The 24,627-nt window shown below is 37.0% G+C and overlaps 1 protein-coding gene across 7 annotated transcripts in view; it reads left to right on the forward strand.

The window, feature by feature from the left end:
- Positions 1 to 24,627, forward strand: part of Stat92E (Signal transducer and transcription activator Stat92E) — a 45,333-nt gene that overhangs the window by 11,503 nt on the left and 9,203 nt on the right. For 3 of the 7 annotated variants that reach the window (XM_090118867.1, XM_090118864.1, XM_090118865.1), the window contains 13 exons: positions 122 to 231; positions 988 to 1,094; positions 2,465 to 2,669; positions 3,220 to 3,302; positions 3,686 to 3,755; positions 4,430 to 4,584; positions 4,799 to 4,922; positions 7,692 to 7,820; positions 8,344 to 8,450; positions 10,036 to 10,209; positions 11,470 to 11,594; positions 12,376 to 12,528; positions 13,348 to 13,477. In XM_090118867.1, the coding sequence (XP_089974993.1) occupies positions 122 to 231; positions 988 to 1,094; positions 2,465 to 2,669; positions 3,220 to 3,302; positions 3,686 to 3,755; positions 4,430 to 4,584; positions 4,799 to 4,922; positions 7,692 to 7,820; positions 8,344 to 8,450; positions 10,036 to 10,209; positions 11,470 to 11,594; positions 12,376 to 12,528; positions 13,348 to 13,477 (1,672 nt within the window). Of the gene's footprint in view, positions 1 to 121; positions 232 to 987; positions 1,095 to 2,464; positions 2,670 to 3,219; positions 3,303 to 3,685; positions 3,756 to 4,429; positions 4,585 to 4,798; positions 4,923 to 7,691; positions 7,821 to 8,343; positions 8,451 to 10,035; positions 10,210 to 11,469; positions 11,595 to 12,375; positions 12,529 to 13,347; positions 13,478 to 16,019; positions 16,901 to 24,627 lie in introns of those variants that run through there. The other 4 variants (XM_090118868.1, XM_090118866.1, XM_090118871.1 and 1 more) reach the window with 3 other exon arrangements.

Raw genomic sequence — 24,627 nt, forward strand, 5'->3', positions numbered from 1 at the left:
TTCGATCAGGTCACGTGTCCTGACGCGAGTTTAAGATTTTATACCCATTACAGAAAAAGTGTTCAACCGCGCCGCTAAAGAAGTTTTCACTTCAAAAATAATAAATTAATACATTTTTCAGGGCACATAAATTACTTACAACAATCCGGTCCGATGACGAACGAACGTCGCGAATTGGAAGCGTGTCTCAGAGTTCAGATTGAAGAAATGGAGAGGAAATTGAACGCTTTGGTATGTTAAAAATTAAAATAATTGTTTATTATGTTTAGAATGGTTTATCAGTAAAATCAAATCTTAAAAATACTTGTATCGGTCATTATTATTATAAATATGTAATCGGAATTGAAGAAAGTTAAGCCAATGTGCAGTTCTATAGTAGAGCCATTTTAATAGGCAACATTTGACAGTTCAACAAAATTCAACAACGTAACCCAGTAACGACGACATAGAATAACATGATATTTCGTTTTGTTAGAACTGCACATTTGCACACTTTTATCAATTACGACTACATATTTATAATAATAATGATCGATACAAGTAATTTTAAGATTTCATTTTACGTAAAAGAGACATTTTAGTTTAAAGCTTAAAAAATCATTTAAAAATAATTTATTGCGTTATGCTATACTATAATAATAGTCGTAGAACAAATGTTGTTACAAATCTTAATATATATAAATCTCGTGTCACAATGTTTGTCCTCAATGGACTCCTAAACCACTTAACCGATTATAATAAAATTCGCACACCATGTGCAGTTCGATCCAACTTGAGAGATAGGATAGGTTTTATCCCGGAAATCCCACGGGAAAGGGAACTATGCGGGGTTTTCTCTGCAAACGCGGGCGAAGCCGCGGGCGGAAAGCTAGTTATCTAATAAAGATATCTTGTCCTGCGAGGTTGCTGGTGTTTTACAAGTGACCGTGTATGTTTTCGATTTCATCACTTTTTAATTAAATTTAAAATAAACTTATTATATTATAGGTTGCTCAAATAAACCAATCTCAAATGGAATTAGTCGACCACATGAAGGAAAACATCGCAAATCTGCGGCAACTGCAGAGTCAAGTTTTGGACGAGGAGCTTATCAAGTGAGTATTAGAATCTATTCATATAATTACCGCCTCCTTGGTACAGTGGTTGACGCGTGAGCCGTACCGAGGGGTCCTGGGTTCAATTCCCGGTGGAGACGAAAAAAAAATGTCTCGATCTGGCAGGACACAGAAGGCTGATCACCTACTTGTCCTTAAAGAAAATCGATCAGTGAAACAGATGTATAATGCATCTGCCCCTTATAAAGTGAATTGTAGTGAAGTCCCATGTCCCCTAGCCCCACTAGGGGACACGGGACTTCACTTTATACATATAATAAAATGGTTGTAAAGTCAAAACCGTACATTGAATATTATTTTAAAAGAATATTTAGGGCGTGATTTACTATCAATATCGAAGCCAAAATATGTTTTTTTGAATTTGCGTCTGTTTGTATGTCCGGGCTTATCTCAAAAAGTATTGTATTGATCTAGTTAAAACTCAAATAATGCGTGTTATTGCGCGAAGCCGCGGGCGGAAAACTACAATACATTTGATTTCTTTTTTTTTATATTAATGAGATAAACATTGATTTTATTATAATTATTAATCACTACATAGTATAAAACAAAGTAGCTTTCTCTGTCCCTATGTCCCATTGTATGCTTTAATCTTTAAAACTACGCAACGGATTTTGATGCGGTTTTTTTAGGGTTCCGTAGCCAAAATGGCAAAAACGGAACCCTTATAGTTTCGTCATGTCCGTCTGTCCGTCTGTCCGTCTGTCCGTCTGTCACAGCCGATTTACTCGGAAACTATAAGTACTACAGTGATGAAATTTGATGGGAATATGTGTTGTATGAACCGCTACAAAAATATGACACTAAATAGTAAAAAAAAGAATTGGGGGTGGGGCCCCCCATACATGTAACTGAGGGATGAAATTTTTTTTTTCGATGTACATACCCGTGTGGGGTATCAATGGAAAGGTCTTTTAAAATGATATAAAGTTTTCTAAAAAACATTTTTCTTAAAGTGAACGGTTTTTGAGATATCAGCTCTCAAAGTCGTAAAAAGTATGTCCCCCCCCCTCTATTTTTATAACTACGGGGTATAAAATTCTAAAAAAAATAGAGGTGATGCATGCTAATTAACTCTTTCAACGATTTTTGGTTTGATCAAAGTATCTCTTATAGTTTTTGAGATAGGTTGATTTAACTGTAATTTATTATATTTGCTGCTACGGAACCCTTTGTGCGCGAGCCCGACTCGCACTTGGCCGGTTTTATTTAATAGATAGAGTGATTCAAGAGGAAGGTTTTAGTATATAATTTATTAGGTTTTAGACAAAGCGGGCGAAGCCGCGGGCGGTAAGCTAGTTGATTATATGATAGTTTCATCGATTTGATTTAATGATTTACCCTTCCAGATGGAAACGCGAACAACAGTTAAGCGGTAACGGTGTTCCCATGCAATCAAATCTCAACACAATACAAGAATGGTGCGAATTACTAGCTGATCTAATATGGAGTACCCGGCAACAAGTGAATAATGTTGCCAGAATCAATAGCAAGACGATTGTGGAATTACGTCAGCCCCATCTAGCTGAGATGCTGGACGAGATGAGCAAGCAGGTGGGTTCAGATGGTACAAGTGGGTCGAGATGGCACAGGTAGGTCTAGATGGTGAAGGAAATTATCGAACATGTGGGTCCAGATGGGCGAAATAAGCGTACAGGTGGGTCGAGATGAGTCCAAATGGTACAGGTGGATTGAGATGGGTTCAAATGGTACAGGTGGATTGAGATGGGTTCAAATGCTACAGGCACGATGAGATTCATATTCAAACATTTTGACTTCAAGAAAGACTGAATTTCATTATTATTATATAAAATCATTATTTTCATGATTTGATCATTGGTCAAATAATAATTATCTTATTCAAAACATACCACAAAATATTGTATTACTAAACCCTACCAATATTATAAATGCGCATGTATTGATGGATGTTTGTTACTCTTTCATGCAAATACTACTGAACCGATTACAATTAAGTCTGGTATGGAATAAGACATATATGCTACTTCTTATCCCGGAAATCTCCCAGGAACGGGAACTATGCGGGTTTTTCTTTAAAAACGCCGGCGGAAATCTAATAATATTAAAAAATTTCTTTTAACAGGTAACAAGCTTGCTATCAACATTGGTGACATCTACTTTCGTTATCGAGAAGCAGCCGCCGCAAGTTATGAAAACCAACACACGGTAAGATCCCACTAATATTATAAATGCGAAAGTTTGTGTGTTTGTTTGTTACTCCTTCACGCAAATTGTAGAACTGATTTTCATGAAATTTAAGTGTGTAAATTTCACACATGTCACGACCTGATCCCATACTAAGCTTTCGCTTGTGTTATGGAAACCAGATGACTGATAAACATACATATATATAATTTTAAACACATACTTATATATATAATTAACACCCAGAAACAGAGCAAACATCTATGTTCATCGCACAAATATTTGCCCCGGGTGGGAATCGGACCCACGACCTCTGGCTTGGAAGACAGGCCACTACCAACCAAGCCAACCGGTCAGTCAATTGTAATGTTATCAAAATGTAATATTTGTAATTTCTATTGCAGTTTTACGGCAACCGTTCGTCTGCTAGTCGGCGGACAGTTGAATGTACACATGACACCCCCCAGAGTTACTGTAAGTATTATTATTTATATTAATTATTATTTATTAATACTAAAAAGAGGAAAGTTTTTTGTTTGTTAGTTATGATTTTACTAAAAAAACGAACGATCGATTTTAAAAATTAATTTCCCGTTACAAAGCTACGTCTTTATCCAAACGACATATCTATACTAATATTATAAAGCTGAAGAGTTTGTTTGTTTGAACGCGCTAATCTCAGAAACTACTGGTAAATTTATCGAGGAAGGCTATTTATCACCAAGCTAAGACCAACAAGAAAACCGCAGGGCACAGCTACCTAGTTAAAAATAAATAGTGTCACGAGAATTATGTATAGTCAATTTAATTTGTTTTATATTTTTTATATACCTATTGTCAATTGTGTATAGAAATAATTATGTCCCATACTTTTAAATTTTGAATTCCACTAAGAGCCGATTTTTCAATGCTTGGATAAAACTTATTCGTCGAATAATGTATAAAACGACCATTTTAAAAACGTATTCTAATTGCCCGTATTTGACGGTTTACGTGTCATTTTAATATTATCGTGTAATACTTTATTGGACGGATAAGTTTTATCCAAGCATTGAAAAATCGGCCCTAAATTTGATCAAACGTCTAAATATTTTGTCAAGTAATTTTTCACACAAAGATACAATTTTTCTCATCATTTTGTCATACAGGTGGTAATAATATCGGAACAGCAAGCGCAGCTGCTCCTAAAGAGCGATTCGCAAAGCGGTCGCGGAAAACAGCCGGTCGAATGCGGGGATATATTGAACAATAGCGGGTGTATGGAGTACCAGCCTACTAGCCGGCAGTTGAGCGTCAGTTTCAGGTAAAAAATTGGTCAAAAATGTCAAAAAATTGGTCAAAAAAGTAAAAAGTTGATTAAATGTTTAAAAAATGTCGTATGGGTCAAGTATGTCAAATTTGTCAAAAATAATATGTCGAATATGTCAAATTTGTCAAAAATGTGTCGAATTGGTCAACAATGTTAAATTTTTCAAGCTATAAATAACACATAATAACCTTACAATTTTCTGCAACAGGAACATGCAATTGCGCAAAATAAAACGCGCCGAGAAGAAGGGCACGGAGAGTGTCATGGACGAAAAGTTGACTCTGCTGTTCCAGTCCGAGTTCAATGTGGGCGGCGGAGAGTTGGTGTTCCAGGTGAGTTGGAGGGAGGGAGAGTGGGAGGGAGGGAGATTGAGAGGGCGAGAGAGTGAGATAGTGGGAGGGAGGGAGGGAGGGAGAGTGGGAGGGCGAGAGAGTGAGATAGTGGGAGGGAGGGAGGGAGGGAGAGTGAGAGGGCGAGAGATAGTGGGAGGGAGGGAGAGAGAGTGGGACAAGAGAGGGAGAGAGAGAGAGTGGGAGGGCGGGAGAGAGAGAGTGGGAGGGACGGAGAGAGATTGGGTGGGAGAGAGAGTGAGTGGGAGGGAGCGAGAGAGAGTGGGTGGGAGGGAGAGAGTGTGGGTTAAGGGAGGCAGAGAGAGGGACAAGAGAGAGGGACAAGAGAGGGAGAGAGAGTGGGTGGGAGGGAGAGAGTGTGGGAGGGAGAGAGAGTATATAGTGGGAGGGAGGGAGAGTGAGAGGGCGAGAGAGAGTGAGATAGTGGGAGGGAGAGAGAGAGAGGGTCAAGAGAGGGAGAGAGAGAGTGGGAGGGCGGGAGAGAGTTTAGGGAGGCAGAGAGAGGGACAAGAGAGGGAGAGAGAGTGGGTGGGAGGGAGAGAGAGTGGGATGGCGGGAGAGAGTTTAGGGAGGCAGAGAGAGGGACAAGAGAGAGAGAGTGGGTGGGAGGGAGAGAGAGAGAGGGTGCTAGAGAGGGAGAGTGGGAGGGCGGGAGAGAGTTTAGGGAGGCAGAGAGAGGGACAAGAGAGGTAGAGAGAGTGGGTGGGAGGGAGAGAGAGTGGGAGGGAGAGAGATTGAGTGGGAAAGAGTGAGAGAGTGGGTGGGAGGGAGAGAGGGAGAGTGGGAGGGCGGGAGAGAGTTTAGGGAGGCAGAGAGTGTGACGAGAGAGAGTGGGAGGGAAGGAGAGAGTGTGAGTGGGAGGGAGTGAGAGAGAGTGGGAAGGAGTGAGAGAGTGGGAGGAAGGGAGAGAGATTGGGTGGGAGGGAGAGAGATGGGGTGGGAGGGAGTGAGTGAGTGGGAGGGAGTGAGAGAGAGTGGGAAGGAGTGAGAGAGAGGGAGAGTGGGAGGGCGGGAGAGAGTTTAGGGAGGCAGAGAGAGGGACAAGAGAGGTAGAGAGAGTGGGTGGGAGGGAGAGAGAGTGATTGGGAGAGAGAGAGATTGAGTGGGAAGGAGTGAGAGAGTGGGTGGGAGGGAGAGAGGGAGAGTGGGAGGGCGGGAGAGAGTTTAGGGAGGCAGAGAGTGTGACGAGAGAGAGAGAGTGGGAGGGAGGGAGAGAGTGTGAGGGAGGGAGAGAGTGTGAGTGGGAGGGAGTGAGAGAGAGCGGGAAGGAGTGAGAGAGTGGGAGGGAGGGAGAGAGATTGGGTGGGAGGGAGAGAGATGGGGTGGGAGGGAGAGAGTGAGTGGGAGGGAGTGAGAGAGAGTGGGAAGGAGTGAGAGAGAGTGGGAGGGAGGGAGAGAGAGTGATCCCTCTCACGGGAGCGTTTCATGTTACATTTTGAAGAAAGAAGAAGAAAACGTTTATTTAATGGTACATAGCCTCACAAGGACATAATGAAAACAATTTATACAATACTTATATGGTATTAAAAATACACATTGAAGTGTGTAGTCTGTGAAGCATGATGCCATTAAAAGGGGAAATCACTCGGTGAACATCTGTGACGTAAAAAACGTCACAGCACCTCAGTCATTTTCAGATATTTCCAGTTTTATTTTTTAAAAGTTATTATTGTCATTTTACTCATTGGGTATAGTACTTTCAATATCAGTTTAAAGTTTTTTGATATATGCAATAGTTACGGAATAATCGCCTGTGCACACTTGACGATTACACCCTGTATATACAAAATATTCGACGGTTTTGATTGATTTATTCATAGTAATATTGACCATTTCCTTTATTTATCCACTGGTCTATATTTTATTTATTGATAAATCCATACTTATTAATCCATACTAATATTATAAATGCGAAAGTAACTCTGTCTGTTACTCAATCACGCCTTAACTACTGAACCAATTTGCATGAAATTTGGTATAGAGATATTTTGATACCCGAGAAAGGACATAGGATAGGTTTTATCCCGGAAATCCTACGGGAACGGGTTTTTCTTTGAAAACGCGGGCGAAGCCGGGGCGGACCGCTAGTATATTATATATTATTATGTATTATAAATGCGAAAGTAACTCTGTCTGTCTGTCTGTTACTCAATCACGCCTTAACTACTGAACCAATTGGGATGAAATTTGGTATAGAGATATTTTGATACCCGAGAAAGGACATAGGATGGGTTTTATCCCGGAAATCCCACGGGAACGGGAACTATGCGGGTTTTTCTTTGACTGCGCAATTTTAGAATTCAAATAACATGTTACAAATTGAGGTACTGTTGGTACGTCTTTAAATAAATACATATATGTATAAAATAAATAAATACCGATTATCTCAACGATTAATTATTTGATAAGTGTAGGTTTTATCAAATATTGTTTGATGGATTGGATTCATCAATTATTCAATGTATTCGTCGATTTTTTTCATTGATTCGTTTGTTTGATCAATTTCTTGACTTATTAAAACCCCAATTATTTATTAAAGTGAAACTTTTATTACATCGTCTCAAACTTTTTGGTCTGTGTAGCGCATGTCGCGTGACGGTCGGCTGCCGAGTAGGTATAAAGCAGTGTTCGGAACCGTACGATAATTATCGTACAAATACGATAATTTTGTGCCTAAGTTTCACTTTTACCGTGGTTTCATAAAACCACACAACATTTTTATTTATTTATTATTATGATTATTTTCCTCAGGTGTGGACACTATCCCTGCCCGTGGTGGTGATAGTGCACGGCAACCAAGAGCCCCACGGTTGGGCGACGGTCACGTGGGACAACGCGTTCAGTGGGCCTGGGCGGGTGCCCTTCGCTGTGCCCGACAAGGTAATGTGAATGAATGAATGAAAGCTTTCTTGTACACACCAAAACCAAGTATAAAAAAAAGACGGGTTGCACTGGGGGAGTGCCGGCAGAAGTGAAAACTTGATTATTAACGTTCAGCATGTTTGATATTTTGGAATAGTATCCGTCTTACGCTTTTTTGATCAGGTCACGTGTCCTGACGAGAGTTTAAGATTTTATACCCATTACAGAAAATGTGCTCAACGCCGCTAAAGAAGTTTTCACTTCAACATCGACGACGGCGACATTTATCGGGGAAGGCTATAGGCTATATGTATATCATCACGCTAAAACCAACAGGAGCGAAGCACTGCGGGTAAAACCGCGGAGCACAGCTAGTCATTGATAAATCTACAAGTTTGAATTAAATCTTTCAGTAAAAAATTTAATAAAAATGTTGTTTAATGATTTTACATACAAACGTACATGTGAAACTAATAAAAACTAATAAAAGTTGTACACAATATATTCAAAAGTTATAATTAGGTTATTTATTCTTTCCCAGGTTACATGGGGCCAACTTGCTGAAACTCTGCGCATCAAATTCTGCTCAGCCACGGGTGGGGATCTTTCCGAGGATAACTTGAGATTCCTCGCTGAGAAGATATTTAGGTATTTCTCAAATTTATGATGTAATTATTGCTTTTATTATAACATGCAATAAATAATGAGACTCACAATCACGTTCAAAAATTGTCCGAAGCAAAACTCCTTACCTTACTTTATTAGGCAGAGTATTCTAATTCGGCGCTTCCCAACCTGGGGTCCGCGGGGTCCGCAGACAAATCAAGAATATTACAAAAGCCTTAGTGACCAGACTATTCTGACGACCGGACTTTGTATTTTTCAGTTTTAAGATGGAATAATCTGTAAAGTGATGGGTAGCTAAGCTATTTCATACAAAAAAGAAAGGTGGCGCTAGGGGTCCGCCTTTGCTAAAGGTTGGGAAAGGCTGTTCTAATTTATTTATTTGTTGGTATCTTGGTAATCATCAATTCATAGTACGTCAATGCTTTAACAGATTTACGAACCCTTTTAGGTTAATAAATACTTCATTATAATTTAATTAACAATTTACTGATTCGTAGATTTTTTTGTAATGAACGACCTTTGTATGTAAGCTATACAATTTTGTAATTGCATTGAATTTAATGATAATTATTAATAGTTAAAGTGAAGACGATGAATACTTTTAATTGTGCCTTTTTATGTCTTTATGTCCCAATATTATAAAGCTGAAGAGTTTGTTTGAACGCACTAATCTCGGGAACTACTGGTCCGATTTGAAAAATTCTTTCAGTGTTAGATAGCCCATTTATCGAAGAAGGCTATAGGCTATATATCATCTCGCTAAAACCAACAGAAGTGGAGCACTGCGGAGCACAGCTAGTAGAGTATATTTATTACTAGCTTACCGCCCGCGGCTTCGCCCGCTTTGTGTAAAACCTAATAAATTATATACTAAAACCTTCCTCTTGAATCACTTTATCTATTAAAAAAACCGCATCAAAATCCGTTGCGTAGTTTTAAAGATTTAAGCATACAAAGGGACATAGGGACAGAGAAAGCGACTTTGTTTTATACTATGTAGTGATTTGCCCTATGTCCCCTTTAATTAAGGCAGCCTATAGAATATATTCAGTATCACGACCAGGTCGAGTCTGCCCCTAAGTGCCCTAGAGCTGAACGCTACCCCAGTTCTGCAGTTATTTATCATATATCATCTGCCCCTTTCACAATAGGCAGTCTATCTATACCAATATTATAAAGCTGAAGAGTTTGTTTGAACGCGCTAATCTCGGGAACTACTGGTCCGATTTGAAAAATTATTTCGGTGTTAGATAGCCCATTTATCGAGGAAGGCTATTGGCTATATATCATCTCGCTAAAACCAACAGAAGTGGAGCACTGCGGGTAAAACCGCGGAGTACAGCAAGTAGAGTATATTTATTACTAGCTTTCCGCCCGCGGCTTCGCCCGCTTTGTCTAAAACCTAATAAATTATATACTAAAACCTTCCTCTTGAATCACTTCATCTATTAAAAAAAAACCGCATCAAAATACGTTGCGTAGTTTTAAAGATTTAAGCATACAAAGGGACATAGGGACAGAGAAAGCGACTTTGTTTTATACTATGTAGTGATAGTGATTTGCCCTTTGCCCCCTTTACTTGAGGCAGCCTATAGAATATGTTCAGTATCACAACCAGGTCGAGTCTGCCCCTAAGTGCCCTAGAACTGAATGCTACCACGGTCAGTTGGACCCAGTTCTGTAAGGACGCCCTGCCCGAGAGGAACTTCACGTTTTGGGAGTGGTTCTACATGGTGGTGAAGGTCACCAGGGACTATCTGAGGACGCTGTGGTGCGATCGGTGAGTAGATTTGCATAAACAAACAAAAAACAAGAATTTATTTTTTCATACTTTTTGATATGACAATAGCGTTTGACAGTGTAGCTATACCGGGTGTAATATAATCGGGTGTTATTAAATCGATATATAATAATACTAGATTTCCGCCCGCGGCTTCGCCCGCGTTTTCAAAGAAAAACCCGCATAGTTCCCGTTCCCGTGGGATTTCCGGGATAAAACCTATCCTATGTGTTAATCCAAGTTACCCTCTATATGTGTGCTAAATTTCATTGTAATCGGTTCAGTAGTTTTTACGTGAAAGAGTAACAAACATCCATACATCCATACATCCTTACAAACTTTCGCCTTTATAATAGTATAATAATATAACTGCGGGGCCAGCTAGTAATAAATAAACATTATAAATAAAGTAGCGACCCGCACGCGACTTCGTCTGCTTTGCCTAAAGACAATAAAAGATATACTAAAACCTTCCGAGAGAATCACTGTATCTATTTAAAAAAAAGACGGGTTGCACTGGGGGAGTGCCGGCAGAAATGAAAACTTGATTATTAACGTTGAGCATGTTTGATATTTTGGAATGGTATCCGTCTTACGCTTTTTCGATCAGGCCACGTGTCCTGACGCGAGTTTAAGATTTTATACCCAACGCCGCTAAAGAAGTTTTCACTTCAAAAATAACTTTTGCGGTAAAATATGATAAGTGCATTATTTGAACAGTAATAATAATATTCACATAAAATATATTAACATATAGAACACCACTTAAGCATGTATGCATTGAATATGGAGTACCGCAAGGTTTGGTATTGGGACCACTTGTATTTGTTATTTATATAAAAAAACTACTTGTTGCAACTGAACCCAAGATTATTATTTTTTTCTGAACAAATATTTAATTTTTATACTGAAAATTAAATATTATACTTACTAATATTTATTCATTAAAAAAGGTTTATCAACACTTGTTACATAAACATCTTTCGCGTTATACAGTTACAATGGGTAATTATAAAAATGAAATGTGTGCGTGTACTAGTGTACACACGTAAGAAGTGAAACTTCTTTATGACCTTATTTTTAAAAAAATAATTTACTTAATGCAATTTTACAGAAATACGTCGAATCAAAGATGGCGCGTAACGGAAAATTGTTACACTAAATTTTTTTCCAACCCCGATAAAGAAGTTTCACTTCAATAAATCACAGCCTAATTAGTAAATAATAAACTTTATAATTATATGTGTATAAATGTTACAGGCTAATCATGGGATTCATCCAAAAGAAGCAAGCCGAGGAGATGCTCGCAAAATGTCCTCCGGGAACTTTCTTGCTACGTTTTTCCGATTCTGAACTCGGCGGCATCACTATTGCTTGGGTTGGAGGTGAGATTTTAAACCAAATCAAATATTTATTATTTTTTTTAATTTTTAGAGTATGAATTTTTTCTATATTAACTATTATAATTTATTGTGTGTGTGTGTGTGTGTAATAATGTATTTATTATCACAGTTATGTTTTAACAATCTAAAAATAGCGAAACTTTTGTTAACGCAATAAATATGTACTTTAAAGTTTAAACTTGTGAACGGTTGAACAGATTTGAATAATTTTTGTTTTTTTACGTTTGTCTCCACCTTACAATTCACAAAATTATCTCGGGCGGAGTACAGACAAAAATAATTATTTCTTAAAATATTGTATTTAATTTTTTGACTGGCCGGTTGGCTTGGTTGGTACTTGGTAGTGGCCCTGCCTTCAAAGCCAGAGGTCGTGGGTTCGATTCCCACCCGGGGCAAATATTTGTGTGATGAACGTAGATGTTTGCTCTGTGCCTGGGTGATTATCTATATAAGTATTTATTTAACATTATATATGTATGTTTATCAGCCATCTGGTTTCCATAACACAAGCGAAAGCTTAGTATGGGATCAGTACGTGCCGTGTGTGAAAATTGTCCCGAAATATTTTATTTTATTTTAATTATATAATGCTGGCACTATGTCTTAAGGAGAGGAAAGCGTCGATCGACTATAGCACAGGTCTAGTACCTAGTTTAGTCGATCGTCGTGTCTTTAATTTATTGTGTTCTACTATTTATAATGTGTGTATAAATAAATGTTTTTTCATTTCATTTCATTTTTAATTAAACCTTTTCATCACCAGAGGGCAACGAAGTGTTCAGCCTGCAGCCATTCACCTCCAGGGACCTGATGCTGCGTTCCCTGGCTGACAGGATCCTAGATCTTGCTCAGCTGCAGTTCCTATACCCCAACGTGGCGAAAGACGATGTTTTCTCGAAGTACTATACTAAACCTGGTGAGTGTACTCGGGTATTTAGCCAGGGATGTACGGATAAAGGGAAATTTCCAAGATTTCCCAGGGATGTACGGGAAAAGGAGAATTTTCCACTATTTCCCAGGGATGTACGGGTAAAGGGGAATTTCCCAAATTTTTTGGGAAGAGTGTCATATTATATGCGCGATTTTATATTATTTTGATGATTATAATTTTTTTCAAATTCAAATTCAAATTATATTTATTTGCAAGAATGTAGTTACAAATTATAGTTTTTTTTGGGAATTGTGTTATGATTGTATAAAACTAAGGTCTGCATGGGAAAATTGAAGTTTTTCATGTATTTTTTTTTAAACTGGCCAATACTAGGTAACTTCGGCTACGTCAAGCCGGTGCCCGTTAAATTTCTTTCGCCATTTTTGTAACAATATAATCTTTGATCGGATGGATAATAATATGTAGTATATTATTATCCATCCGATAGTTTTTCGCGATTTCTGACTTTTCTAGTACTCATACCTCAGTTGGTCTTTTAGAATGTTTTGATCCCCATGAGAAACTGGATCGATTGGCATCAAAAAAATTTTTTTTGAAAACTGCCGATTTCCTTGCTGACCGTACATTTTTTCAAAAATCTGTGAATGCAGATTAAAATTTCTCAAGAATTTAAGGATAGTCTCCTAAGAACGTTTTCATGTAGCTACAACGGTTAAGGTACCTGCCCTACATGCCCCATCTTAACCTTCCACCCTGTATACTACACTTACGTGTGTAAGTACACTTACACTTACACTGACCCACTTATGCAGAGCACTTACACTTACACTGACCGACTTACAGAGAACGAGATGCTCAAGAACGGCTACGTGAAGCCGGTGTTAGTGACAACGTTGCCGCCATACATGTCCCCATCGCCCGCATATGCACATTCACCGGACTCGCATAGAAACACGCCCAGCGTGCATACTAGGTAAGGAATAGTGTATAAATGTGTATATTATATGTATATTGTGTATATAATAATAATAATTTTTTGATGCTTTTTGGAAGGATAATTTTTTGGGGAATTTTTTTAGGGGAGCTGCTAGGTGGGGGGTGGGATAATAAAATAATAAAAAGAGCGTGTGTCAGCACACATTTCAGAAGTGAAACTTCTTTGGTTAAACATACCGAAATGGAAGACTATGCGGGTAGCCGCATTGCGGGTAGCCGTCCGGCTGACCGCAAGCACAATTATGTACGTAATATTCATTTCTATGCGCATTGTGCGGTCTGCGGTAGCCGCATCGCTCAGCCGGACGGCTACCCGCATAGTGCGTATACGCTCTAATTCCGTACGTACGACGTAACGGTATTGCAATGACCTTGAATTTTACTCTCAACGCGCCTAAAGAAGTTTCTCTTCAAAAAAAATTTTTTTTGGTAGGCAGGTGTATAGGTATATTAAGAAGAGCTGGAACGTCAACGCATTTACACATTGCACATGTTAGGCCGGGAGATACTGACACAAAATTTCGGGTCATTTGTAACAGGATGGCGGTCTAGAGGGGTCTTAGTACGCAATGACAAAAAGAAAAATGATGGTCAGAACGCTGGTACCGGCGGACTAGTCGCGTGGGCGTTAGTCACACTCGTCGGATAAATAGCGAAAGTCCAACGATTTGTAACACAAAAATTTTAGAATTTACCGATAGCCCTTAAAAAAGATGTAGGCGGTAGTGTCATGCCATACTTTTACGATGTGACTTACAGTCCGCCATACCGACGTGAATGCGTTGATTTAAAAAAACAATTCAACCATTTGTACCGGGCTCACTTTTGCACAGGTAACCATCGTCGTGCAGCCATTTACTAAAATCGCCATGCCATACTTTTCGGACGATTCCAAATGGTCGCCATACCGCGGAAAATCTGCAAATTTTTAAATTTTTTTTTCTCGCCAAACGATTTGTACCACCCTACATTTTTTTTCAACAACTCCTGAATGATTATAAATAGAAGTGTGATAATGCCATACCTGTGGGAGGTGGCGAATGTGTATAAGATTTTTTTCTTATTGTAAGATTTTATTCGTAGTTTGAACGATTTGTAGCAGTATGGCACTAATTTTTCCCTCTATTAAAAGTATGGCAAATATAATAATGGTCACGTTGCATCATATACTTTCCAAAAATGCCGTACTGGTACAAATCGCCAATTCTTTTCATTTTTTTTTACGTTTTGGCTTAAGTCTTACAATCATCCGCCCCATGTTTGCACCGGAAAAGTATGGCATGACACTACCGCCTACATCTTTTTTATGGGCTATCGGTGAATTCTAAAATTGTTGTGTTACAAATCGTTAGACTTTCGCTATTTATCCGACGAGTTCGACTAACGCCCACGCGACTAGTCCACCGGTACCAGCGTTCTGAGTTCTGACCATCATTTTTCTTTTAGTCATTGCGTAATAAGACCTCTGTAGAACCGCCATTCTGTTACAAATGACCCGAAATTTTGTGTCAGTATCTCCCGGCCTATGTATGTGTCATATTTTGCAATTGTTTATAAATACAGGGTGATGTAATTGGTGTAGTACGAATATCTAAAAATCTATGAAGAATTTTGTGATACAGTAAATGGAAGAATTATAGACTATTTTACAGTATTTAATAAAATCATTTAATTTTTTGTTCATTTTCATTAGAAAATATGTCAATTTTTCTCACTAAGGTGGAAATTTGGATGATAAGGATCTTGTTAGAAAAATATAAATTTTGACTAAAATCGGCATTTTTTTTTTCAAAAATCAAATTACTAATTAATCAGAGTTATCACATTATTAAAAAAACGCCCGTTATTTAAATCATTATCAAAACAACCATCCGTGTGTTGGGAGTAAGCGCACGTGTTATTTGTATTGTTTTTATGACCTGAAATTTAATTATTATTTGATAATTGAATGATTACTAATACTTTTATCCAATTGATTATTATTAGAATAAATAATTAACTTCATCAATTGATTTACTTTTAAATTATAATTTTACAGGTAAATTATGAGAGCTTTCATAAGTATGTAATTATATTTGCATATATTTATCTACAACGCACCCATTTTACAATTCAAGTCTAAAATGAAACTAGAGTCGCATTTATTTTTGAACATACTGTAAGTTAAATTGCATAAGTGTGAGTACTGTGAACATGCCAGCTTTCCTTAATTGACCGATATGTTATGGGAAAGTTATTGAAGCAAGTAAAAAAATTTTTTGAAATTAAAGTGATATAAAAAAAATAGAAGCATAGTTTATGAATGAATAAATAATACGTTACCGTTACGTATTGAGGGGAATTATTAATAAAGATGCATTTTAGCTTGTTTTTGCTTTTCTTAAGTTGTCTGAAATCGCAAAAATTAATAATGTTTATTTGCGAAGTTATCTAGATATTATTGTATAGTTTCTTTCGAACCAATTGCTACTTAACCTCACTTTTTATTCAGTTTTTTATTATTATTTGTTTTTCTTTAGGTACATGATTGAGTTTTGAACGACGCATGAAGATTATTTTGTATTATTTAAGTTTTATATTTTAATAGTCACATCCTACTTTCTTTTTGTGCTTCCCTAGTGTTATGTTATTCCAAATTTTTATCGAAGACTGCTTTGAAAAAGAGATGCCGGTTTTTGCCGAAGGAAAATTAAAAAAAAAATCGACAATCTCAATATGGCTAAAATTGCAATATTTTTTTTTAAATTTAATTAAGTTTTTTTATATATTTTTTATTTTATAAGTTTACAAGCTTGTGATTTGAGTTTTAAGTAGTGTTTAAGTATTCCGAGTGAGTTTTTGTCTTTATTCAGTTAAAAATATTATAAAAAATCAATAAATGATTCAGAGATATATCCTTAAATTGCCAGATAGAAAATTGTTTTGTTAAAAGTCGATTGAATTTAAAAGCATGACGAAAATTCACTCGCATTTTAATATTAAGGTATTGACGTCTATCGTTTAGTATTGGTAATATAAGGCTGATTTTTTTTACAATTTTTGACGCTTTTAAACTCGTTTTGATTGAAAAATATCTAAAATATGCTATGATTTATTAGCTATTAACGTCAAATGCTAGGAGGGAAATTAAAAAAAAAGATTTTTTTATAAAAAAAGTTGAAAAACTTGGTGTCAAGAGCACCCGGATAGAACGAAGTTCTATGAGAGAAATAGAGACAGACAGAGAAACACGTAATAACACAACTATAGCAAAAACACAACTATAGCAAAAAGTGTCGTTACAACTTTTGGTCTTAATTTTGTCCGTCGAACCCCTTTCGCAACGCGCGATAAAGAACTTCGTTCCAAAAATATTGAATGATTATGTGATTACAAATTAAATCACTTCATTATTGGGTATGAAAAGAAAAAAAAAAAACATTTTAAATAAATAGTAATAATTTATGCACTATTATTCATAAATTAACAATAAAAAAGACACAGAGATAAGTTTGTATGTTTGTTTGTTTATAGCTGTGGAACGACCATACTTCAACTATAAGGAGTTTATGAAGCGTGTCAATTTAATCACATTTCGATATATTATCATTTGATATACAATTTTCCATAGTATTATTTTATACATCTTTTGTACTTTTCAAACGTTTTCTGACTGATGTTTTTTTTTAATAATTTTTACTCTAAAACGATAATCATCAGTTTCCATTCGATTTAAGGCATGTTCAGATTAGAGCGGTATCCGCTACCGCCGTGGGTAGCGGTGTCCTGATGGCACGCGATTAAATCTCTTACGTAGTATAATATTATAAGGCTCTAATCGCGTATCTGTCAGAGTATACCGATCGCGTCGGTACGCGATTACAGTCTCAATAATATACTACGTAAGAGATTGAATCGCGTGCCATCGGTATAACGGTATAACTACCCACGGTGGTAGTGGATACCGCTCTAATCTGAACAGGCCTTTAAGACGGCATTTAAAGAAAATTATCGATTAAAATAATCGATTGTTAACGAATAATCGATACAATTCCATGTAACTTGCATTGTATTAGCATTAATAAGTGTTTTTGATGTTGAATGTTACTTAGATAGGTATAAAATTTTGTAGTTAATATAAGCGTATTGAAATATACTGTTGTGTGTTTAAAGTTATCGGTAAGGTTAGGTAGTAGGTACGTTTCAAAGTTAAAAATCCCTTATTTTAGAGTGTGGTTGTTGGTGTTATTCACAGTGTAAGTAATATAAAGCAAAGGACCTAATGTAGACCCTTGAGGTACACCTATAGTATTGAACTGGAGAGAGAAAGTTTCTTGCCAGTTTTGTTTCGGTTTCTCATTGGAAATGAAGTATTCTAGGCTGCTTATTCAGTATATAAGTGTTGAAGTTATAATTTATAATGATATTGTTACAAAATATTACAATTTCTCATAGGTGTACCTTATCTAAAGCTTTGTATGGTACCAAAAGGTAGACTCTCTAACTTGTTATTACTACTAGTATACAATATACATGTTGATTTTGAAAATAACAGCAATTATTTTTCAGTATTAAACGTATTTTAATTATAAACGTTCGGAAACGTAAGGAAATTTAAAATAAGTATTAATTTTACTGATAATTTCTATTCCTTAAAAAAAAGACGTGTGGCACTCGGGTCTGCCGCGGTAAAGCTATTGCAAAGCTATTGCTATGCCTTCAAGCCACACCTCAGGGGAGCGGAGGTTTTTCGTTACGCAATTTCTGGATTCGGTCCCCGCGCTCAAGGCCCGCGATAGAAGCTATGCAATAGCTTAACAAGTATTTTCTGAGGCTGTACAACATGGAATCAATTAATGATGTCAATTTTAACGTTTTTAACATATCAGGAATAAAAAAAAAACAATAATTTTGTACACGAATATATTGCAAAGAAAAATAAATATTTTATTTCAGCCGGTTCTTTACAGGGTAAACCGTAAATAGACAGTTTTGTAACGAAAATTTTATCACGTTCATAAAGATATTAAGATTCTTTTTAAATATGTATTTATATTGTAACCTTTTAATTCTTGTTTTTAAATTAATGCTAAAATAAGAAGAGTATATATTATAGAACATTAACTCCCCCACTTATGTTTAAGTATTATTTTTCTTTTTATTTGAAATCTATGAGGAAAAAAATGATTATCTTATACACAATGCAGTGGAATTAACTTTCATACCGTAATTAACGATATTTTTTAGGAAAAATTATAGATATATGTATACGATTTTAAAATTATGCCAAAATTGACCAATTAATATTATCCTTGAGGTATCTAAATCTATATACATATTAATATAATTTAGTGATTTTTTGACGACCAAATGACATAACATAGCATTTGTGCTTTGGTACAGTTAAAATAATAATAATAGTTTTCATGACAATTTAGTTATTTTTGAAAGGTTTACGACAGCAAAATTTATTTTAGAGACGATAAACAAAAATTCATATTATTACTAAAATAAATAGAGTTTAATTATAAAATCAGCAACCTTATTATTTATGTGTATACAAGCCAAGCCGTTTCAGAGGTTGGTTACAAATACATACATGAGAATTTTTATATATGTATAGATCATTGACGTTCAATAAAAAACTAGACTTACAATGATCAAAAAAGTGTCCGAAACAAAACTCTGCCAATGCGTGTGTAAGGCAGAGTTTACTAATAAGCGATACAATGGACTTTGAACATTAAGGGCAAATTTTTCAATCCTTGGTTAAAACTTATTCGTCGAAAAACGTATAAAACTACCATTTCAAAATGTATTCTTATTGCCCGCAATTGACAGTTTACAGGTGACATTTTAATATTATCGTGTAATACTTTATTGGACGGATAAGTTTTAACCAGGCATTGAAAAATCGGCCCTAAAGCAACGAAATAAGGTGTCAATTTCCAAGCTAGAATATTTTTAACGATAGGCGATTGTGAGACTAGTTTTTTTATGGTACGTCAATGGTATAGATAGATGTATATGAACGAATTTCACAACGAATTGAGATTAAGTATAGTATATTTAAAATGTATTTATCACAATGTTTCTTTTCCTTATTGTGATGGTTATATAGTACTGAGGTTTTCTTTATATTTTGGGTCCATTATATATGCATTTTTACAAGTAGATTATTATTTACTGTATTTTTTATTTGAAAGTATTTGATATAGTTAGCCATGGAATGAAGTATACAGTGTCGGATTTGAGAGAAAAGCCTAGAGACTACAAATAGAGGCCGTACAATAGGAATTAGGAATCACTACATAGTATAAAACAATGTCGCTTTCTCTGCCCTATATTGCTTAAATCTTTAAAACTACGCAACGGATTTTGATGCGGTTTTTTTGTTCAATAGATAGAGTGATTCTCGAGTAAAGTTTTAGTATATCATTTATTAAGTTTTAGACAAAGCGGGCGGATAGCTAGCGAAAATATAAAATTTGTTATCGTTATGAGGGCCTCTTGTTACAATAGGCCCTAGGGCCTCTAAAAATTCGGCTATGTTAGATACTCAAAAGGAAATGAAGGGCTCGGTTAAAATTTACTATTTTCAATATTATTATAATAATATAATATAGTTTTTCTGTGTAGTTTTATGTTCTTCGTTTATTACTTATGTAATTTAATTTTGAATCCTAAAATTAATACATAACTTGAGAATATAAAAAACGCAAAGGCCCTTATTTTCTTTTGATTTTTATATGAGAGGGCATTTATTTATTTCGTTCAAAAGAAATAATTTATATGCATTGAATGTGGTTACATATTTTGTGTAGATTTTTGTGGTTAGGAAATTTTTATCTTTTCAAAATCTAAAAAAATCGAATTAATGCTGATGTTATAGAGTAAAGACGGTTAATCTATATGAGTATTATATTATTTATAAAAAAAATTGGTTGTCTGTAAAGTCGGTTTACAGACGATAGTTGAACGTGACAACGACGGATATTGCTTCTTTGTCGCTCGTTCCGCGCTCTCGCTTGCACTTCAAGCCTTACATGGGGCGCCTCAGAGCGAGGTAACTCTGTCAACGCGCGAAAGACACAGGTGATTCGGTTCGGTGGTTTGACTCCCTCCCACCAACTCACTTTGGCTGGTGAGCAGATCCCATGGTCCGATACTGTCCTTTACCTAGGTGTAACTATTGATTGCCGGCTTCGCTTTAACAGCCACGTGAAGCAGGTAATTAACAAGTGCAAAGCCGCCCACTCCATACTTCGTCCGGTGTTATACTCTGAACTCCCGCTGCGTATAAAGGTAAGCGTTTATAAAACCTACCTACGGCCGCTCCTCACGTACGCCGCGCCCGCCTGGTATGTGTATGTGTGTGAAAGCCTGCGCCGCAAAATGCGTGCGCGGCAGTCACTCGCATTATAGGTATATTAAGAAGAGCTGGCACGTCAACACATTTACACATTGCACATGTTAGGCCGGGAGATACTGACACAAAATTTCGGGTCATTTGTAACAGGATGGCGGTCTAGAGGGGTCTTAGTACGCAATGACAAAAAGAAAAATGATGGTCAGAACGCTGGTACCGGCGGACTAGTCGCGTGGGCGTTAGTCACACTCGTCGGATAAATAGCGAAAGTCCAACGATTTGTAACACAAAAATTTTAGAATTTACCGATAGCCCTTAAAAAAGATGAAGGCGGTAGTGTCATGCCATACTTTTACGATGTGACTTACAGTCCGCCATACCGACGTGAATGCGTTGATTTAAAAAAAACAATTCAACCATTTGTACCGGGCTCACTTTTGGACAGGTAACCATCGTCGTGCAGCCATTTACTAAAATCGCCATGCCATACTTTTCGGACGATTCCATATGGTCGCCATACCGCGGAAAATCTGCAAATTTTTGAATTTTTTTTTCTCGCCAAACGATTTGTACCACCCTACATTTTTTTTTCAACAACTCCTGAATGATTATAAATAGAAGTGTGATAATGCCATACCTGTGGGAGGTGGCGAATGTGTATAAGATTTTTTTCTTATTGTAAGATTTTATTCGTAGTTTGAACGATTTGTAGCAGTATGGCACTAATTTTTCCCTCTATTAAAAGTATGGCAAATATAATAATGGTCACGTTGCATCATCCTCATACTTTCCAAAAATGCCGTACTGGTACAAATCGCCAATTCTTTTCATTTTTTTTACGTTTTCGCTTAAGTCTTACAATCATCCACCCCATGTTTGCAATCTGCGATATTTTTTTCTAGGTAGAATTGTATACAAACAAACAGAATATAATGATCCCATACTGTAAAAAATTATTTTACGTATTGTACAGTCGTATTTTTGAAACGTGACGAATAAATTAATTTTCAAGTATGGCAGCACTTTTTCCCCCTACTAGAAGTATGGCAAATATAATAATGGTCACATTTTATCAAATACTCTCCAAAAATCCAAATGCAATACTGGTACAAATTGTTTGGCGAAAAAAATTTTTTTTTTGCAGATTTTCGGCGGTATGGTGGCCATTTGGAATCGTCCGAAAAGTATGGCATGGCGATTTTCGTAAATGTCTGCACGATGATGATTACCTGTGCAAAAGTTAGCCTGGTACAAATGTTTGAATTGTTTTTTTTTTTTAATCAACGCATCGCGTCGGTATGGGGGGCTGTAAGTTACACCGGAAAAGTATGGCATGACACTACCGCCTACATCTTTTTTATGGGCTATCGGTGAATTCTAAAATTTTTGTGTTACAAATCGTTTGACTTTCGCTATTTATCCGACGAGTTCGACTAACGCCCACGCGACTAGTCCACCGGTACCAGCGTTCTGAGTTCTGACCATCATTTTTCTTTTAGTCATTGCGTAATAAGACCTCTGTAGAACCGCCATTCTGTTACAAATGATCCGAAATTTTGTGTCAGTTTCTCCCGGCCTATGTATGTGTCATATTTTGCAATTGTTTATAAATACAGGGTGATGTAATTGGTGTAGTACGAATATCTAAAAATCTATGAAGAATTTTGTGATACAGTAAATGGAAGAATTATAGACTATTTTACAGTATTTAATAAAATCATTTAATTTTTTGTTCATTTTCATTAGAAATGTCAATTTTTCTCACTAAGGTGGAAATTTGGATGATAAGGATCTTGTTAGAAAAATATAAATTTTGACTAAAATCGGCATTTTTTTTTTCAAAAATCAAATTACTAATTAATAATCAGAGTTATCACATTATTAAAAAAAACGCCCGTTATTTAAATCATTATCAAAACAACCATCCGTGTGTTGGGAGTAAGCGCACGTGTTATTTGTATTGTTTTTATGACCTGAAATTTAATTATTATTTGATAATTGAATGATTACTAATACTTTTATCCAATTGATTATTATTAGAAAAAATAATTAACTTCATCAATTGATTTACTTTTAAATTATAATTTTACAGGTAAATTATGAGAGCTTTCATAATTATATTTGCATATATTTATCTACAACGCACCATTTTACAATTCAAGTCTAAAATGAAACTAGAGTCGCATTTATTTTTGAACATACTGTAAGTGAAATTGCATAAGTGTGAGTACTGTGAACATGCCAGCTTTCCTTAATTGACCGATACGCGCTATCGTCGGTGCGCCGAGGTATGTGAGAAACGAGCTAATACGTAGCGATCTCGGTGTAGAAACGCTGGATGAGTTTATCCTTCGTCTCTCCCAAAATATGTTCTCGCGGGCGGACGCCTCCTCTCATCCCCATCTCCGAGAGATTGCTCCGCACCGCGCCATTCCCGGGTCGCGTCGTCCAAATCCGCGCGATCTACTACCACCCCCCTCTCCTAAGGCGAACACGCCGTCCTCACCACCGGCATTGCAAACAATGCCGGCGCCCCATACCGCGCTTCCAGCGCCACCTACCGCCCACGCACTTTGTGCGCCCCTCACTATTCCCTCCTACCAAATCCACTCCCACGCGCAAATAGCGCAATCCCAAATAACGCCCCCACCCCCGCAAGCCCCGCCTGCGACGGCGCTCTCTATCGCGCCGTCTGTCGCCTCACCCTGCATAACTCCTTCACAGTCGGTACACAACGTACCCAGCCACTCCTACGCCTATCCCCACGCGCAATTGGCGCCTCCCACCACACCCATTGGTTTTATGTCGCTCCCGTCCCCGTCCGTCCCCGGCCTAAAAAGTTCTGGCCGGGCTCGAAAAAGAACAAGGTCGGTTGAGTCATCGGAAACATCCAAAAGGTTCAAACAGTCGGGCACAGTCTCCTATACTGTGCCCCAATCGACAAATATTTTTCTTCCCAAACAGGGCGATTCGTCCTCCCATTAACCCGCCCGTATTAGCGGGCGGCGCCATACACCTGCTGCAGAGGACGAATCGTCCTGAACAGCATCCCCCACGCAGCCTCCTAACGGAGGCCGCGTGTGTGAAGACCCTTGCTGTGCTGCTGCGAGGTAACGCCGCATGAGTCATGTTTTTTCGTGCGTGCAGCCGGCTCTATCGAATTATAAGACGTTGTCACGTCAAAAAGAAATCAGCAAAATGTCCCATTTTTAATAGATATATTCTGCCTATATCACATTCATTTCATTTATGTTAAAATCGTATATTTTTATCCTTATGTGGTGCTTCTCTTTATCATATTCTGAATTTTAATAGTGTTTATATTTGAAGTTTTATGTATAAGAGCGTATACGCATTATGCGGGTAACCGCATTGCGGGTAGCCGTCCGGCTGACCGCAAGCACAATTATGTACGTAATATTCATTTCTATGCGCACTGTGCGGTCTGCGGTTACGTACATAATTGTGCTTGCGGTCAGCCGGACGGCTACCCGCAATGCGGCTACCCGCATAGTGCGTATACGCTCTTAGAATATTATTAACATTGAAATATTGTAGTATTTTCGTTAACTTGATTTAAATTGAGTTACAAAGATTCAGAAATTAATATGAATTTCACAGACATACTTTCGCATTTATTTTATTAGTATGTATAATATAGTTTTGACAGAGCTATGTATATCAAAATGATCTCATATTATATTGGCACTTAAAACTGAAATTACAGTATTTTTCCATACTAAAAATGCAAAAAAACTTAAAGGTGTCTAGGGACACCC

This window comes from Colias eurytheme, chromosome 31, assembly GCF_061535395.1.
Source record: "Colias eurytheme isolate Ceu_HAF_F1 chromosome 31, ilColEury1 Martin Lab GWU primary, whole genome shotgun sequence".
Lineage (NCBI taxonomy): Eukaryota > Metazoa > Arthropoda > Insecta > Lepidoptera > Pieridae > Colias > Colias eurytheme.